General features: G+C 47.5%; 1 protein-coding gene across 1 annotated transcript; it reads left to right on the top strand.

Moving 5' to 3' along the window:
• The first annotated feature begins 7,791 nt into the window (after positions 1 to 7,791).
• Positions 7,792 to 8,690, top strand: LOC148534742 (uncharacterized). The gene is made up of 2 exons (XM_088465810.1): positions 7,792 to 7,805; positions 7,889 to 8,690. Exons 1-2 carry the CDS (start codon positions 7,792 to 7,794, stop codon positions 8,688 to 8,690), a joined length of 816 nt encoding a protein of 271 aa, XP_088321936.1.
• The last annotated feature ends 10,718 nt before the right edge of the window (positions 8,691 to 19,408 follow it).

Raw genomic sequence — 19,408 nt, 5'->3', positions numbered from 1 at the left:
TTTTTATTAAGTATGTTTAGGGTTGGGGGTAGAGGGTTAGAGTTAAACTCCAGAAGGGATGGTTAGAGTTAGGCACGTACCCCGATGGTTAGGGATAGGCAATAGGAGAGACGGTTATGGTTAGGCACTTACCGGAGGGTTAGGCACTATGAGGGACAGTTAGGGTTAGGCACCAGGAGGGAGGGTTAGGGTTAGGCACCAAGGGGAAAGCAAAAAAATAAATGTGTTGACCTTTTTGTGTCAACCATTTCTATGTCAACCTTGTGACCCTGTCAACCTTTTGTACCTGACCACTTTCATCCATGTTGACCTTTTGTGTGTTGACCTTTTGTCCCTGTCGACCTTTTGTCTGTCTAACATCTGTTGTATATCTATACATTGTCAATATTTTTTTTGTAGATCTTCTATACCAAACTTGCTGGTGCCACCCTCTTGGACTTGCTCCCTGTGCGGTGACATCACTCACACTCCTCTAGTTACTGCCCTGCTAACACTGTTCACACTCAGCAAGAAAGACCCCACCGCCACATTGTAATTCTGGCTGCTGGTTAGACTTCTTCTAGGTTAAAGAATACCCCTGCAGTTTGTGAATTATTAATAGATTTCACTGCCCCCAGGCAGAACTTTTGTTTTATTATTATTATTATCTTCATTCACACAGACCTGAGTTTATTGTGAACACAAGGGCACATTTTTCTCTAACATATTTCCTTTTCTTGCAGCATGTATGAGGGAAGAGATTGTGTAAGCGTCTCTTGGCAGTGCCCAAGCATTAACTCCCTTTCATGTGGGCAGTTTTCCCTTGTGGCACTTTAACAAATGCACTGCTCTGGCAGTGAGCTACCAGACCATCTCCACTGACATTCATTAAAGACCATGTAGGCAAATTCCTCTACAGAGATTACCTGGCTGCATCCACCACATCTTCTGTTTTCAGACAGACTTTTATCACTTGCCTATTGTTCCTGTGGTCTTTGTTCAATTGCAGGAGAAAGCTGAACTGCAGTGAGGAGAGATGAATCATTGCGCACTTGACCATGTCTATCATGAATGCCAATTTCTCTATGTCCTATTGGCATATCTTTGAACTAGAGACATTGCTCCAGGAAAATGGCTTATTCAGAGATCATGTTACTGAGGAATGAGACCTGAAAGTTATATGCTCTTAGAAACTTCATTTATCTACAAGTTTTTTAATTCACAACAAGTGATAAAACTCATTGCGTATGATAAATGGTGATCCAGCCAATCAGCGCCCAACTGTCATTTTTCAAACAGATGACAGTTAGGAGCTGATTTGCTGGAGCATCATTATCACCACAACGAGTTTTATCACATCGTATTGGGTAAAGCCAGGGCCGGACTGGCCATCGGGCAGTTCTGGCAAATGCCAGAAGGGCCGATGGCCAGATGGGCTGGTCTGGGCGAGCACAGGCTTACCCGGCCGTATCATTACGTGATGCAGCGAATACTTTTGTTGTACAATAAAGCTTCCTACTCTGTGACGTACTATCCCGGGTCCACTGACTGTCTAGTGGCCAGGCCTAAGCTGCCTTCAATGATGGTCTCTCCTCCTCACCCTCTGTCATGCTGCCATTGGCTGCTGCCTGGCGGCTGGGGTGGTGATCATGCAGGGGCAGTGGTATTGGCTAAGCCGGATGCTACTGCTGGTCTTCACCATAGTCGCGCCCTCCCGCCGGTGACACGCTGCGACCTCCGTGGGGCTCCTCATGACGCCGCACACACGGTCCCGCAGCATGGTGCCCCAGCTGCTGCGACCTCCGCGGGGCTCCTCATCATGCTGCACACCCGCAGCATGGCACCCCGGCTGCTGCACGGCTCGACTCAGCCAGGAGCAAGGATGCTTCTCTGGGACCCTGCGTCAATCGACGGCGCTGACCAACTGTCCTCGCATGGCTAAAAGGTATAACCCAGGGGGGGAACTTTCAGCTGCTGCAGAACCTCTTCCCAGTGGGAGGACACTTCATTTAGTTTTATAATAAGGAAGGCTTATTTATAACAGTTATGATTGGCACTGAATGGATGTTGTTTCCTACTGTCTATCCTTTCTGTTTTCCTGTGTCTGCCCCCTCAGACTCTCTCTCCTGCCCCTCATTGTCTTACTCTCCTGCCCCTCAGTCTCTCTCTTGCCCCTCAGTCTCTCTCTCTTGCCCCTCAGTCCCTCTCTCTTGCCCCTCAGCATCTTACTCTCCTGCCCCTCACCGCCTTACTCTCCTGCCCCTCAGCGCCTTACTCTCACTCTCCTGCCCCTCAGTCTACTACTCTCCTGCTCCTCAGTCTCTCTCTCTCCCCTGCCCCTCAGTGGCTCTCTTTCCTGCCCCTCAGCCTCTTTTTCCCTTCCCTCCGCCTCTTTCTCTCCTGCCCCTCAGCCTCTTTCTCTCTTGCTCCTCATCCTATTTCTCTCCTGCCCCTCATCCTATTTCTCTCCTGCCCCTCATCCTGTTTATCTCCTGCCCCTCATCCTGTTTCTCTCCTGCCCCTCATCCTCTTTATCCCTACCCTTCATCTCTTTCTCTCCTGCCCCTCATTCTCTTTCTCTCCTTCCCCTCATCCTCTTTCTCTCCTGCCCTTCATCCTATTTCTCTCCTGCCCCTCATCCTCTATCCCTACCCTCCATCTCTTTCTCTCCTGCCCCACATCCTCTGTATCCCTACCCTTCATCTCTTTCTCTCCTGCCCCTCATTCTCTTTCTCTCCTGCCCCTCATCCTCTTTCTCTCCTGCCCCTCATCCTCTGTATCCCTACCCTACATCTCTTTCTCTCCTGCCCCTCATCCTCTTTCTCTCCTGCCCCTCATCCTATTTCTCTCCTGCCCCTCATCCTCTTTCTCCCCTGCCCCTCATCCTCTGTATCCCTACCCTCCATCTCTTTCTCTCCAGCCCCTCAGCATCTTTCTTTTCCAAAAGGGAAAGGTATAACAGGGGGAGCCTCAGCTGCAGCAGAACTTCTTCCCAGGAGGTAAAGGGGGGGGGGACTCAGCTACTGCAGAACCTCTTTCCGGCTTTGTATCATCATCTCCCATAGTGAGCAGCATGTGCGAGTCCGGTCCCCTCTCAGACATTGTATATGGTATACATTGAGTGGCCTCCTGTCATATATTGTATATAGTGATACATTATAGTGTGTGTCCTGTGTGATACATGCTATAGTGTGTAACGCCCTGTCATACATGATGTATAGTGTCTGTACCCCTGTCATACATGCTGCATAGTGCCTGTCCCCCCTGTCATACATGGTGCATAGTGTGTGTTTAGTCTTACATGGTGTCTAGATTGTGTGTGTTCCTCTTATACATGGTGTATAGTGTGTGGATCCTCCTCTCAGTATATTATATGATACATCATACATAGTTATGCATTGTATATATTGTCCTTCTGTCATATTTGCATTAGTGCACATATATTATATTATAGTGTGATACCGTACATTGATTAAATATCATAGTGATACATAAGGGTCAATTCTTTTAGGTGTGAGTTGTGTCCTGCAAGCTGTTCTCAGCAGTGGCATAACTAAGAGGGTCGAGCGGGACACGTGTCCTTGGCGCTGTTGACCTGGTGGCCGAGGGGACGCTGTCCGCCGTCCAGGTAGTGCGGTCCGTGGCACTATACAGAAAACAAACACTTCTGCCGGCGGCGGTGTGTTTGATTTAGCATCCAATAAATGTCAGACAGGCTCTTATCAGCTGCTACACCCATGGCCAGTGTCATGTTGGAGCTCACTCAAGAGCTCCAACTTCCCATAGTGCCATGTGGAACCAGCGGAGCGGACGGCGGTGTGCGCAGAAGCGGGGATACGGGTAAGTATAATTATTATGTATGTCTGGGTGTTTTATGTGTTTGGGGCACTACTACTGGAGGTACTGTATAAGGGGCACTACTGGGGGCACTGCATAATGGGCACTACTACGTGGGCATTGTATAAGGTGCACTGCTACAAGGGGCATTGCTACTGGGCATTGCATAAGGGCAGGGCCGCAACTAGGGGGGGGCTGAGGGGTCATGTGAACCAGGCGCCATCCTCCAGCGACCCCGGCCACACACTTCTCTGTGCCGGAGGTCTGCAGATAGAGGCCTCCGGCAGCGGTGCGCGCCGGACACTGAAAATCGGCAGAAGATCCCGCCCTCCCTCCTCCCCTCGGAAGTTAGGGTAAGAGCTCAGGGGGGAGGAGGGGGGCGGAGAGGGAGTGAGAGGGGCGGCAGTGCTACACAGGGCGCACTGCCGTCTAGCTACGGCACTGATAAGGGGCACTATTACTGGGGACATTGCATAAGGGGCACTATTACTAGGGGCATTGCATAAGGGGCACTACTACTGGGGGTATTAAGGTGCATATGGAATGAAAAGGTATGTTCCATGAGTGATGAGAAACGGTGGTGTGTCATATTGACACGATCCACTTTCAGTGGCCACACCGTTTGTGGCATGTTAGGGGGGGGGCTCCGTTTTTCATCTTGCCCTGGGCTCCAAATACCCTAGATATGTGTGTGGCTGGCAAAATGTATATGGGGCATTACTGTGTAGCATAATGTATAAGGGGCACTACTACTGCATGGCATAATGTATAAGGGGCATTACTACTGTGGCATAATGTGAATGGGCTCTGGGTGGCATAACGTCAAGGGACACTACTGTGTGACGCAATGTGAAAAAGGGACACTACTGTATGACGTAACATGAATAAGGGATACTACTGTGTGACGTAACATGAAACAGGGATACTACTGTGTGATGTAACGTGAATAAGGGACACTACTGTGCAGTGTAGTGTTATGAAGGGACAATACCGTGTGGTGTAATGTGACTAAGGGACACTACTGTGTGACATAACGTGACTATGGGGCACTACTGTGTGACGTAACATGATTGCTGACTCCCTGCTGCTTATTTTGAGAGCTATGATCGCTAATGCAGCATTTACTTGTTCTGTATTCTGTTGTACTGTAAGTCACTGGTTTCTTGTTCACTTATTTGTTTATGTACTTTGTAAGGTGCTGCAGAACACTTAAGGCGCCATTGAAATAGAGGATAATAATAATGTGACTAAGCAGCACTACTCTGTGGCATAATTTGAATTGGGGGTACTATTATGTGGTTATGCGCCTTCCCAGCGAGACCACACCTGGATTTTGTTGTTACTCGATCTCCCTGCTTCACCTGTGAATTGCGGCACAAACGCTCTTTTGTCAAAATGTGTAATTACAGCTTTGCTTTGGTGTACTCAGATGTGTCCTCTGCATTCAGCACCCCTGCCCTAAAAAATTCCTACAGTGAACACTGGGCCTGATTCAGACCCACTCGCAAGCGGCTGTCCGCTCGCAAGTGGGTCGATGTTGTGCTCTGCGCATGCGCCAGATGCGACGAGCGAAGGACTTTCCTTCGCTCGTTGTGTCTGATCAAAGGGGGCGTGCTGTCGATGTTTCGATGGTCACGACCATCGCGGCCATCAAACTGCATGCTCGTATAGGCTGTGGGTGGTGACCCACAGCTATACGAGCGTCCAGGAGGACGCTCCATAATTATGGAGGGCGGCCCTCATTCAGAGCATGCGCTCTGCTCAGAGCGTACGGCTCTGAATGAGGGCCTCTATCTTATCCTGTACAACTGCTAAGCCAGGGATTGGTCATTTGGGAAAATGCTTTCCCTTTTCTCTGTGTGACCTACACCAGTAATGTCTGACTAGGGCACATGTTTGAATCCCCTGCGGTATGAGCTCTGTTGTAGGTATTACATTTTTAATACAGAGAATGATGTGTACTTGTATGTTGTTCTAATATTAATTATATTTGTAAGAAAATAGACTAAGAAGTGGGAGGGGCCAGGAATAGTAAGGGGAGGAGTCGTTGCCAGATGCTGATGCGAGTTGGGCCTGTGTGCTCTTTAAATGCCAGGGCCTATTTGACTAGACGAGGGATGCCTAAGCCGGAGACTGTTTAAGAGTTCTACATTATTTGTGATGGGTAGCCTAAAGAAGCTGTTGCTAGGCAGATTCTAGTTTGTGAGGTATTTGGTTATCATTTAGGGTTAGCCAATTAAGGTAGTTAGGGGCGTGTACATTTAGGTTGTACTATTTAAAGAGGAATTTGAATAAGGTTCTGCCTCTTTTTCAGTTGGAAGCAGATAAGTCAAACCTGTATCGCTCTTGTATTACCTCAGTTGTGCCAGCTTTTCTGTCCTCTACTGTTTAAGCCTAATTTTCCATATCACTTTTATTAACCTTCTTGTTCATTTAATATTGTATCTTACATTTTTCTTTAGTTAATTGTTCCTCAAACATCGTTTAAGCCCCCCCCCCCCCTGTCTGCTCTACTTCACCACTCCTTTTCCTTTTTATACCTACAGTGTGTTTTTTCCTTTACCCCCCCCTTTCCCAGTCAGGATGCCCCGTCCCAAGCGTTCAGCACCCCCTCCCCTCCGTTTAGTGGAGGCGGCCCGCCCACTCGTGGCCGCAGGATATCGCCGGCCTGTCCTTTTGGCGGGCCCTCCTTCCCCTGGGGAGCCCGCCGGAGTCCAGCCCGTTGCCCTAATCGGAGGTGAGGCGGCTCCCCATCTTCCCTCCTCCGGGCCCCCGCTGCCTGTCTGTGTGGCGGTGGAGCTTGGCAGCCCGGGCGCGCGCTCAAGTCGAGCGTGTGCTCCCGCGCCGGCGTAGGGGGGTGATGACCCCCCGCGAGTCGGGGATTTAGAATCCCCGACAGCGGCAGCGCGGCTGCTGGGCTCACCTCCCGGCGGTCCTGGCCTCCATCGCGGCTCCGGTGTTCTCCCTGGCTGCGCGGTGGACGCTGGGGCGGGTGGGGGGTCAGGTGACAGGGCGCTAACAATAACTGATGAAGCGGCGAGTGGCGGGGGGACCCCTGGCCTCTCTGCAGAGGTCTCAGGGCCCTTGCCAGCCGCTACCTCTGCGGGCGCCATCTTAGGGGCTGCGAGGGAGAGCCCTGCGGCTCCTGTGATGGCGGAGCCTGTCAGAATTTTGAATAGGGCGCCACCTGCTGGTTCAGCTGCATATGTGCAGGCCATGGGCACTGCAAGCTCATGGTCAGCAGGTTATAGTTTGCAGCAACAGCCCACTAATTTAAACTCGCTTAATACTTTTGCGGGTTATGTGGTTAACTCTTTGCCAGTTAATGCCCCTTCTTTTCAGGCTGTGCCAGCTGTCAGTACGGCTCGGCAGCCATTTTTTCAGTTGTCAGCGTCGCATGCGGTCAGTTCGCACTTACCCTCGGTGGTCTCCTCTCCACATGCCGTGCAAACCACTTGGTCCCTAGGAGCGCACCATGTTTTTCCCCAGCATTCCGCTTTTCCCCCCATGACAGTTTCTTACCCCTCCTACACCCCCTCGGCCCCTAATTTTAGCCAGCTCCCCTATGGTCTGCCGAGTCTTTTTGGATCGCAACAGCCGCTTAGCCCACATGGCTCCTGGCACCCTGCTTATGGTTCACCTGGATCCTGGTTGCCAGCTTATCCCCCGCCAAGCACGCTGCAGCAGAGTTTTCCGCAATCACCAGTGGTTTCCGCCCCTTATTTTAGCCCGATTTCCACATCGAGTCAGAATTTTCCGGTTACGGCACCGCAAGCGCCTCCCATCCCTCCGACCCCACCTCCCCCTCCCCCTCCCCAACACCAGTTGTTGAGTCATTGTCCTCCGTGGATGTTAACACGTCTTTTGCCACACCTGATGTTCTCCCTAGTGTGTCAGCAACCGTGGCGGTACCAGACGCTGGGGTACGGAGAAAGAGGAACGTGTCTCGGGACGAAGCTGCGGCATCAGGGAGCAATGCTACGGGGACGGCAGGAGTGATATCGGAAGGTTCAGAGCTTCCAGGCCCTTCAGGAACAGGTGAGCATACATCTGCACAGATTTCCAATGACAGTTATTCGTCTGTTTCATCTACTAGCAGCGAGTCGTCGGGGTCCCCTAAACGTCCGCGGAAATTAGCAAAATTGATTGCGCACCGCATAGTCAAGAAAGCGGCAAAGAGCAAGGGTCCTGAGAAGATAGCTGCGCCTTCTGAAGTGCCACCATATTCTGATATGGTGCATTGCGCCAATACGGCTATTACGAGGGGTTTAAGAAAGAGAATTCGGGAAAAGATAAGAAAGGGGAAATATATTGACATTTTTACTCTCACGGATGACATGAGGCAGGATTGTGAGAAGGCCAAGAAGACAGGTGGCATTGGGGAGAATGCTTTTCGTAGTATTCATCATTGGATGAGGGGTGTTTTAGTGTTTGCGGCGTGTTATCTTGAAACTAGGCCTGGAGAGCACATGAACATGCTTAAATACATTTATCTCGTTCACGATATGTTCTTGGCTTCTCGGGGTTATGTTTGGAGAGATTACGACGAAAAATTCCGTCGTAAGCAGGATGGAAATTTGGTCATGCCTTTGGGGGTAAAAGACGTGGAAGTGTGGCTGGAGGTAACCCAGCATAATAAAAACCCATCAGAGAGTCAGTATAAGAAGACGAGTGGAGTAGGGAAGGGCGGCTCAGGGTACTCGGCAAAAGGTAAATGTTTTGCCTTCAATGATGGGAAATGTACTAGAGGGGCGAATTGTCGTTTTCGCGACTCCTGTCGCAATTGTGGGGGAGGACACTCAGCCAAGGATTGCAAGGGCGGGGGTGGTGCTTCCCATTCGGAGCAGCAGGAGAGCGCTGGGGCTAATAAATAGGGCGCCAACACCCATTATTTTGAAAGAACTTAGTAAGTGGTTGGCGCGTTATCCTTTGGCCCTGGGGCATTGATGGCAAAGTTAGATATCGAGTCGGCTTTTCGGCTACTGCCACTACACCCCGATTCCATGCGTTATATGGGTTTTAAGTTGGAGGGTAAGTTCTACGTGGATAAATGTCTGCCCATGGGGTGTTCTGTTTCTTGTGCCTATTTTGAGAAATTCAGCACTTTCCTTCACTGGTGCATTGTCGCGGGCACAGGTCATTATGGTGTTGCCCATTATCTAGACGATTTTCTCTTTATAGGTCCAGGAAACAGCAAGATTTGTCAAGAAATTTTGTTTTCAGTCAGCTCGTTGTTTCATGTTTTGGGGGTTCCAGTTGCTCAGGAAAAGACAGAGGGCCCCACTTCTTGTTTGGCCTATTTGGGTATCGAAGTCGATACCAGGGCGGGATGCTGCCGCCTCCCGGCAGATAAGGTCCAGAAGCTTTTGGAGCAAATAGAGGAATGTTTGCAGCTAGAAAGGCTCCGGTTGAAGCAGGTGCAATCCCTTTTAGGCTCTTTTAATTTTGCTTGCCGAATTATTCCTATGGGGCGGATTTTTTGCCGTAAGCTTGAGAAATCGACGGCAGGTGTTTTAAAGCCGCATTATACCATTCGCCTCTCTAGGGAAATAAAGGATGATCTACGTGTGTGGTTTTTCTTTTTGTCAAATTTTAACCGGGAAGTCATATGGCCTTCTTCTAGGGTTCTTAATTCCACTTTGCAATTATTTACTGATGCGGCTGGTTCTACGGGTTTTGGTGCATTTTTTCAAGGGGAATGGTGTGTGGCGCGTTGGCCGCTGTCATGGGTTGCACGGGGTTTCACGGCCAATCTGTTGTTGCTGGAGTTATTTCCAATAATTGTGGCTGTGGAGCTTTGGGCCATCAGATTGGCGAATCAGAGCGTAGTATTTCGATGTGACAATTTGGGGGTAGTACACGCTGTTAACAATCAGCGCTCATCTTCCCCTGAGGCTTTGCGGTTCTGAGGCATTTGATGCTGAGGTGTTTGCAGTTTAACATAAATTTTTCAGCAGAACACGTACCAGGGGTGGAGAATGACATAGCGGATGCTTTGTCACGTTTCCATTTTTCTAGGTTTCGCATTTTGGTGCCTGGGGCTGCCCCTATTGGCTTAACATGTCCTCCTTATGTCTGGCAGATTATCGAGCAGGCATAGCTGGACTGGCACATAAGTCCTTGGCACCATCTACATTACGGGCATACACATCTGCGTGGCAGGATTGGGAGGCTTACAGGGTTAAGTATGGGGATGCGGGTGAGTCACAGGAGGATTGCTTGTTGGCTTTTGTTTGGGGTCACTACGAAAGGGGTAGATCTAGGGCAGCCATGGCTGCTGCGTTAGCCGGCATTCCCTTTTACTCTAAGTTTTACAAGAGACCTGATCCCACCAAAACATTTGTGCTATCTAGGGCTCTAAAAGGTTGGGCCAGAGATAGACCTGCTTCTGCAGATCACCGCAGGCCCATTGATTTAAGATTGCTTCAGGACCTTATGTCAGTATTGCCATCGGTGGCTGCGAATGATTTTGAAGCCTTGCTTTTCCGGTGTGCTTTTTCATTTGCTTTTTTCGGGGCCTTTCGGGTCAGCGAGCTGGTGGTGGTTAATAAACGTTCGGAGGTCACCGGATTGCTGTCCAGAAACGTGCTGATTAAAAAAGAATCAGTTTTGCGTAAAATTCCCCGTTCTAAAACGGATCAGACTGGCCGTGGGAAGTGGGTTTCCCTTAAATCTCATGCCATACCCGACATCTGCCCTTTGCGCCTCGGGGGCTTTTACAGTCGAGCGAAGCCGGCGGGGGGTTGCCAATTTTTAGTTCATTTAGATTCTTCCCCTCTTACGAAATTTCAGTTTGCGGCGGTTTTTAGGAAATGTTTGCTTGCGATGGGTTTGAAGAGTGAGGACTATGGTACTCACTCGTTTCGCATCGGCGCTGCTACGTGCGCTGCGGCTGAAGGAATGTCAGTGGCTGCTATTCAGCAAATGGGGAGGTGGAAATCAGCTGCTTTTAAAAGTTATGTTCGTTGCGATAAGTTGTGATGTTGCGCCTGTTGCGCCAACCCAGAAACGCTGCTTACCTGTCAGTTTTTGAAAGATTAGCTTTCAAAAACTGGGGGTGTGAAGGGATTTTTTAAATTTTTCCTCTGCGGGGGCCTTAATTACAATTGGCTATACAAGTGGTCCACGGGAGGTTTTTTAAGTTTTCTCCTTCGCCTGGGTTTATGTACTAACATTGTATGTCGCATGTGTTTTCGTTTACGTGGGTTTTGGGTTCACAAGTACATTATCTGACGGTTAGGTGTTTTCTTTTTCAGCATCCACGGGCTCTGCGGAGCAAATATGGCTGGTGGGCCATTCCTATATGTTTTGGGCTGAAAGACACCCCCTAGCTAAAAGAGCGGGTATGCTAATGGGCGGCCGCACAGTGAGATGGTTAGGAGTCAGAGGATTGCATTGGAATTCCCTTTTGGGTCTGCTTTTTGACCATGAGAAGCAATGGGGCCGTCCTGATTGGTTGATTATACATTTAGGAGGTAATGATGTAGGTCAGATCAAAGGCATCGAGTTGATACTGAGAGTCAGAGAGGATTTGGTTAGGGTGTTGTCCCATTGGCCGGGGGTACGTTTAGCATGGTCAGAAATTGTACCCCATTTTAATTGGAGAGGGTAGATGTGGTTGCTTTGAACAAAGAAAGAAGAAGAAAGAAGATAAATATTGCAGTGGCTAAGTTGGTGTCGGCTGCCGGGGGTGTGTAATTAGGCACCCTCTTTTGGTTCTTGAGAATTCCCACTATTTTAGGTCAGATGGGGTACATTTATCACCTTTGGGGATGGGAATTTTTCTTAAAGGTATTTTTTCTGTTTTTGATTAGCTTTTTTGTTGTTGGGTGGCAGGCTGCGGTTCATGGAACCTGGCGTGGCGGGAAGGCGCTACTAACCAGCGGCCACATGTAGCGTAAGCAGTCATCCTTTTGAAGGACGGCGAGTGGGTCCTACCTCTGTGGGTTGGACAATCGGGCACTATTCTTTGCGGAAGTGTCCGGACTGTGCCAAAGTAAGGGGCGGTGAGACTTGCACAGCGCAGGTTACGCATTTTTTGAGAGGTGGGGGCGTTTTAGTCGTCCCCCAGTTTTTTATAGTAAGATTTATATGGGCTAGAGCTAGGTAGTGGTAGCGCCTTCTTTTGCCACCCTTTTTTAATTAAATTTGCAATTTAGTAAATAAAACCAATTCTAATTTGACCTAAGCTATCGTTGTCTGTGTGGTTATTTCATTTAGAAGTTAAGCTTAGCATAAGAGGTTATTATGTTTTATCACGATATATGTATGAACGCCTTATTAGTCCCAGTCCGGCCCTTGGTAAAGCTGACTCCTACCAATTCACAATTCATTGGAACTTCTGTAGCTCTTGCACCACAACCTGAAAATAGAATAACTCTTTTTTTTCCCACCACATTCGGATTTTTCCCGCCAAAAATCATGACTCAGAAAGAGGCAAAACATCATCTTTCATGGACTTTTGTCGTTTTGCCTCTTTCTGAGACCCCATTTTTGGCGGGAAAAAAAATCAGAATTTGACAGGAAAATCCAAACTAATCCGAGTCTGCACATCCCTATTCAGCACAGACTAATGTCATTTTTTTGCGCAAAAGAAGTGGGGCGAGGGAATTAGCATGTGATATTTCCTAAATTCGCAATACAACTTAGGAAAAAATATCACACCACAACCACATTTTAAATACGGTTTGGGGTAAATAGGTACTTTTATGATTTCTACAGCGCCCATGGAGAGATAAGTATCATGTATGGATGTGGGCCTGTGTGTACTGCACAGCCTGCACTCTTTATATATACAGTACACCTATAGATATACCACTTCTCTGGCCAACATTTACATTGTTGCACACGATGAAGCAGGGAATACCATGAGAGATCATTTGAGCACTTTTGTACAGTACAGGTGCTCTATTTTTTAAACACTAGCTTTGAATAGCCTCTAAATATATATATATATATATATATATATATATATACTTTTATCCATTAGAGTGGCACCTTGGCTAGAATGACTGGCATGCTAATTGATGTAGCTAGCATGCTAACCAGCCTGACCACCATTCTAATCAAGGTCCCTGCACTACCTCAGCTCTATGACATTGCTCTAAAGCAGTAGGTAGTATCTGAAACAAAGAAAGAAATGAAATAAGCTTGCACTCTGTAAATGCCATATTGTATAACTAATGTCATTTATAAGGATCCCATAAATTCCCATAAATACTTTTTTTATGGTTGTAATGCAGTTCGTGAAAGATGTTTTTTTTTATTATAGTTTGACATAAATTGCCTATATTATCACCTCCTCAGCATGTGGGTGGCTTCTTCTATCTTTGCAGTGTGCTATTGCAGGTACATCTGCTGTCCTGGTGGCCTGACTACTTCTCTCCAGACCTCACTGATGCTGGGAGGAGGTGTGGCCATGCTGAGCCTGCTGAGACGTCCCTGGCCACGGCCACAACTCCTCTCAGCATCAGTGAGCGTGTCGGCCCACCAGGACAGCAGATGTACCTGCAGCAGCACACTGCAAAGAAAGAAGAGGCCACCCACGGGTCTCAGGAGGTAAGCGCCCGCTCTGCACTTAGTAGTCCACTGTAGTGTAATGTGGTGCAGCATAATTGGGTGCAGAGGAAGGACAGGGTCCTGGAGCCAACCCAGGCCTATAGCAGATTCACCCCCTGCACCTACTGTAACTATCCCCTTATGTATAAACATGTCGAAGAGAAAGAGATCTATGTATGTTTCTGCCAAACTCGCAGATCACATACAGGTGTATTTATTTCACAAGTTTTTATGGAGAGTTTTCCCATCTCATGAAAAGGTTCTCGAGTTTTGCCGATGGTGAATTGAAGAGAGTTTGCTAACTCGGATTTTCCCGTAGTAAAGGAGGAGATCTCTCTCCCGAGTTTGACATTAGTAAATTTGAGAGTGGGAAAAAATGCCCAAACTCTCCAGAGTTTGCAAACTCTCCCAAGCTTAGTAAATTTACCCCTACATCTATTATCTACCCATAAAATTATCAAATGGGAATCTTTGCTGTAGTCCAAATGGAATTATCAATTGAATAATGCAAATAGATGTCAGATATTTGATATAAAGTGGCTGCTACAATAATAATTGAAGGTATCATCAGTTGGAGGATAAATATGCAATGAGCCAATCAGAAGCTGCTAAATTTTGCTGATAGTCCTCCAGCACCCACAAGAATTTCGTACTCGTGGTTGTATCCACATCTAATTATGCCACAATTTACATGTCTTTCAGTGACGGTTCTACTGACGGCCAAGAAGAGCTATCGCCTAGGGTGTTGTGGCCTGAGGGCGCACCCACGGTCACCCCACTAGCACCATCTAATCAGACGGCGCCCACCCACTCTTGCCCCCTGCCATATTTACAACCACCGGTGCCATATTTTCAAACAGTGCTGCTGTTGTCTCCTCCCACTGGGAGTCCCAGTCTCCCAGAAAGCCAGTGCCTGGTGTGACGACATCACGCAGCATATGGCATTCTGGGAACAGCCGCGGGAGAGAGAAGATGGAGGAAAAGCAACGCATCACCAGAACAAGCAGCAACAACAAGGAGGAGAGCCCCATCTACCTTCACAAGGTAAGAGTTAGGTAAACCGCCCCCCATTGGCAAACAGCAACCCCCCCCACTGTCAAATGCCCTCACCCCTGGCAAACCATACCCACCCCCTTGCTTTGCTGCCCTGTAATTAGTACATTCTTAATGTTATTTTCTTGGCTGCCATGGCCATACCCCCCCAATCAGACCGTGCCCCCTAAGCTCAGGACACCAAAGGAAACTTTCACCCTGAACTCCGCAAAGTCTAGAAGCGGCCCTGACGTCTTTATTGTATTTACTGCCCTCCCCGATCCGCCTCTAGACAGTAATAGGCTAAAACATACCTTATACAGTATAATGACATGCGGCATGCCTACACATTTTTGGCATACAAGTTATGTAAATGGATATCTTGATGAAATTAATTGACTTGTAGCCAACTATATGTGAGTTCCACCATGTTCTGCTCAGTTTTACAGAACCGAGATCCTAGCAAAGTGCGATAATTGTCTGTTTGTATGGAGGACATAGCCTATCATTATGACTCATTGCAGATACTCAGACTATTGTTTAGCACTCATCTTGCATCACGTATGTTATTTTCTTCCATAAAATACCAGTTGTTTAAAGCTGGTTTCACAGGCTCTTCTAGTTTGACGTTTATACTCACATTCTGCCTGCTGAGTTTAAAAACATGTTTTGTTTTTTTCTGGGGAAGCATCTGATGTGGTTAGAACTGCTCTGCACCACTTGGCAGCTTATTACAATGTCAGCAGAGAAAGAAAAAAACTTTTATCTGTATATCTTGTTAGCGGCTTTAACAGCTGTTTGAGTAACCCCCGTGTTCACACTTGTTCCTTTTTTATACCAACTGAACACCCTGCTCAAGCATGGGACTTATTTTATCTGTCAATTGTAAAATAATACTGTGGTATGATACCCTACAGGTCAAAAGATTTAAAATGCCCCAATTTTTTATAGTTTTTATTGAACATCAAGCAATTTGAGTCCAGCGAATGACCTGCCATGAACAAAGGTAAGGGGTAGACTGATAGAGATTAATTTAAAAAAATGAGCTTAACAAAATCTGAAAAATAATTTAAATTCAGAGGCTTTTTTTCAGGTAACAAACAATGTAATGAGAACTTACAGCTGTTCTGTAGCAGTTAAACGAAGGCTTGTCTGGGCCATGAAGCACCTCTAGTGGACTACTGAAGACTGGAAGAAGTCAGGGCCATTACTAGGGGAGAGTGTACGGTGCTGCTGCCCAGGCCACAGGGCACTGAGGGCGGCCTTGTCGCTGACCCACAGCACTTGCATTTGGCTTACAGGGTGCCATTCCAGACATGCAGTTCTAATAATTTGAATAGTACTAATTTATGTAAATAGTTGCATTAAAACTCTAAATGCAGGATGGAAGAAAAAAGTTATATCACCAATACCCCTTTCACAAATACCCGGGTTTTTGTCGGTGCACGTGCACCAACCAGGGTCTAGACTATGTGTGAGAGGGGCCGACCCAGGTCATCCCAGCTTTGTACCAGGGATGGGGACTAAGACCCGGGATATTCACCGGTTAATTGACCCGTGTATTTCCCGGGACATTGGTCTGAAAGGGGTATTACAAATATGTGACTGATTTAAAAACTTGAGAGCAAATACTATAATTTTAGGACAAAGTGTGATTAGTAAGAGACCAGCTACTCATGGATTATATATAAATATATATATACAAAGTCTAATTGAAAAGTAATTAGACTGATTTTTTTTATTCAGAATCAGATGACTCCACAGGAGTAGCGTCCTTCACATTCAATAAATTTTTTGCAGCGTTTCAACTAGGGGTGAGCGGGTTCGGATTTCTGAAATCCGAGCCCCCCCGATCCGAGTCCGATCCGAATCAGGCTCGACTTTTCCCGCCTGACTCGGATCTGAAATCGAGGCAAAACGTCATCATCCCGCCTTCCGAGTCTCGCGGGTTTTAGATCCTATATAAGGTACCCGCGTCGGCGCCATTTTCTCACTCGGCTGTGGACAGTGAAGAGGGAGGGTGGGAGTTAGGGCTGTGTAGTGTAGTGTAGTGCTGCTGTTGTCCACTACTTCAAAGTCCATAGGGGCTGGCTGTGTTGTGCTGTGCTGCTGTTGTTAATAGGGGCTGTGTCCACTACTTCAAAGTCCATAGGGGCTGGCTGGACTGTGTTGTGCAGTCAGTTCTCCATAGGGGCTGTGTCCACTCCAAAGTCCTGTGCAGTGGCCCAGTCCTAAAGGGGTGCTGTAGTGTTGTCCAGGGGGTGCTCTGTCCATCAGGGGTGCTCCCCCCAAGTGCTAAAAAAATAATATATTTTCTGTGTTTGTGAATTGTGTGCGCAGTAGCCGCACGTGCATCAACAAAGTAGTGCCAAGCGTGCGCCTGTGTCATAAGTAAAGGGCCGGCTGGCTTGACCGTTAAGGGTGCTGTAACCCCCGAAAGTACACTCCAGTCCAAACCAAAAAAAAAATTATTTTCTGTGTTTGTGAATTGTGTGCGCAGTAGCCACACGTGCATCAACAAAGTAGTGCCAAGCGTGCGCCTGTGTCATAAGTAAAGGGCCGGCTGGCTTGACCGATAAGGGTGCTGTAACCCCCGAAAGTACACTCCAGTCCAAACCAAAAAAAAAATTATTTTCTGTGTTTGTGAATTGTGTGCGCAGTAGCCGCACGTGCATCAACAAAGTAGTGCCAAGCGTGCGCCTGTGTCATAAGTAAAGGGCCGGCTGGCTTGACCGTTAAGGGTGCTGTAACCCCCGAAAGTACACTCCAGTCCAAACCAAAAAAAAAATTATTTTCTGTGTTTGTGAATTGTGTGCGCAGTAGCCGCACGTGCATCAACAAAGTAGTGCCAAGCGTGCGCCTGTGTCATAAGTAAAGGGCCGGCTGGCTTGACCGTTAAAGGGTGCTGTAACCCCCGAAAGTACACTCCAGTCCAAACCAAAAAAAAAATTATTTTCTGTGTTTGTGAATTGTGTGCGCAGTAGCCGCACGTGCATCAACAAAGTAGTGCCAAGCGTGCGCCTGTGTCATAAGTAAAGGGCCGGCTGGCTTGACCGTTAAAGGGTGCTGTAACCCCCAAAGTTCACTCCAGTCCAAACCAAAAAAAAAATTATTTTCTGTGTTTGTGAATTGTGTGCGCAGTAGCCGCACGTGCATCAACAAAGTAGTGCCAAGCGTGCGCCTGTGTCATAAGTAAAGGGCCGGCTGGCTTGACCGTTAAAGGGTGCTGTAACCCCCGAAAGTACACTCCAGTCCAAACCAAAAAAAAAATTATTTTCTGTGTTTGTGAATTGTGTGCGCAGTAGCCGCACGTGCATCAACAAAGTAGTGCCAAGCGTGCGCCTGTGTCATAAGTAAAGGGCCGGCTGGCTTGACCGTTAAAGGGTGCTGTAACCCCCGAAAGTACACTCCAGTCCAAACCAAAAAAAAAATTATTTTCTGTGTTTGTGAATTGTGTGCGCAGTAGCCGCACGTGCATCAACAAAGTAGTGCCAAGCGTGCGCCTGTGTCATAAGTAAAGGGCCGGCTGGCTTGACTGTTAAAGGGTGCTGTAACCCCCAAAGTACACTCCAGTCCAAACCAAAAAAAAAATTATTTTCTGTGTTTGTGAATTGTGTGCGCAGTAGCCGCACGTGCATCAACAAAGTAGTGCCAAGCGTGCGCCTGTGTCATAAGTAAAGGGCCGGCTGGCTTGACCGTTAAAGGGTGCTGTAACCCCCGAAAGTACAGTCCAGTCCAAACCAAAAAAAAAATTATTTTCTGTGTTTGTGAATTGTGTGCGCAGTAGCCGCACGTGCATCAACAAAGTAGTGCCAAGCGTGCGCCTGTGTCATAAGTAAAGGGCCGGCTGGCTTGACCGTTAAAGGGTTCTGTAACCCCCAAAGTACACTCCAAACCAAAAAAATATATATTTTCTGTGTTTGTGACTTGTGTGCACTGTGGCTGCACGTGCATCAACAAAGGAGCAGCGCCAAGCGTGCGCCTGTGTCCCATAAGTAAAGAGCCGGCTGGCTCATTTCTTAAAGGGTGGTGTAACCCACAAAGTGCACTACTCTCCAGCAAAAATAAAAAATATTTTCTGTGTTTGTGTGTGCTTTAGCCGCACGTATATATATCAATATAACATAAATGGAGGACCAAACTTTCTCCGATAAAAATAAAATAGGGAAAGATCAAGAACCACTTCCTCCTAGTGCTGTTGCTGCTGCTGGGAGTTGTTCATCATCCCAGAGAGGAAGTAGGAACATCACTACTTTTACTAAACAATTGACCCTCCAACAGTCCCTAGCGATGAGGATGAAGTACGACAGCAGTCATCCTGAAGCAAAACGTATAACTGAGGCCTTGACTGCTATGTTGGTGTTAGACATGCGTCCGGTATCCGACATTAGTGCAGTGGGATTTAGACAATTGATGGAGGTAGTGTGTCCTCGGTTCCAAATCCCGTCTAGATTCCACCTGCATCCTCAAAGCAGCAGCGACAAGCGTGCGTCTGTCTGTTAAAGGGTGGTGACACCCTCAAAGTGTGCTACACAAACAATTAAAATATTGTTCTTTTTTTTTCGGTCTTTGTGAAATGTGTGGGCTGTAGCCGCACCTGCATCCTTAAAGCAGCAGCGACAAGCGTGCGTCTGTCTGTTAAAGGGTGGTGTAACTCTCAAAGTGCTCCAAAAAATAAAAAACTATTTTTTTAATGTGTTTGTGACTTGTGTGCGATGTAGCCGCACTTGCATCCTCAAAACAGCAGCGACAAGCGTGCGTCTGTCTGTTAAAGGGTGGTGACACCCTCAAAGTGTGCTACACAAACAATAAAAATATTCTTCTTTTTTCTGTCTTTGTGAATTGTGTGGGCTGTAGCCGCACCTGCATCCTTAAAGCAGCAGCGACAAGCGTGCGTCTGTCTGTTAAAGGGTGGTGACACCCTCAAAGTGTGCTACACAAACAATTAAAATATTGTTCTTTTTTTTTCGGTCTTTGTGAAATGTGTGGGCTGTAGCCGCAC

Source organism: Taudactylus pleione, unplaced genomic scaffold (genome assembly GCF_031769625.1).
Source record: "Taudactylus pleione unplaced genomic scaffold, aTauple2 ptg000064l, whole genome shotgun sequence".
Classification (NCBI taxonomy): domain Eukaryota; kingdom Metazoa; phylum Chordata; class Amphibia; order Anura; family Myobatrachidae; genus Taudactylus; species Taudactylus pleione.
This window is presented reverse-complemented; position numbering and strand designations above follow the sequence as displayed.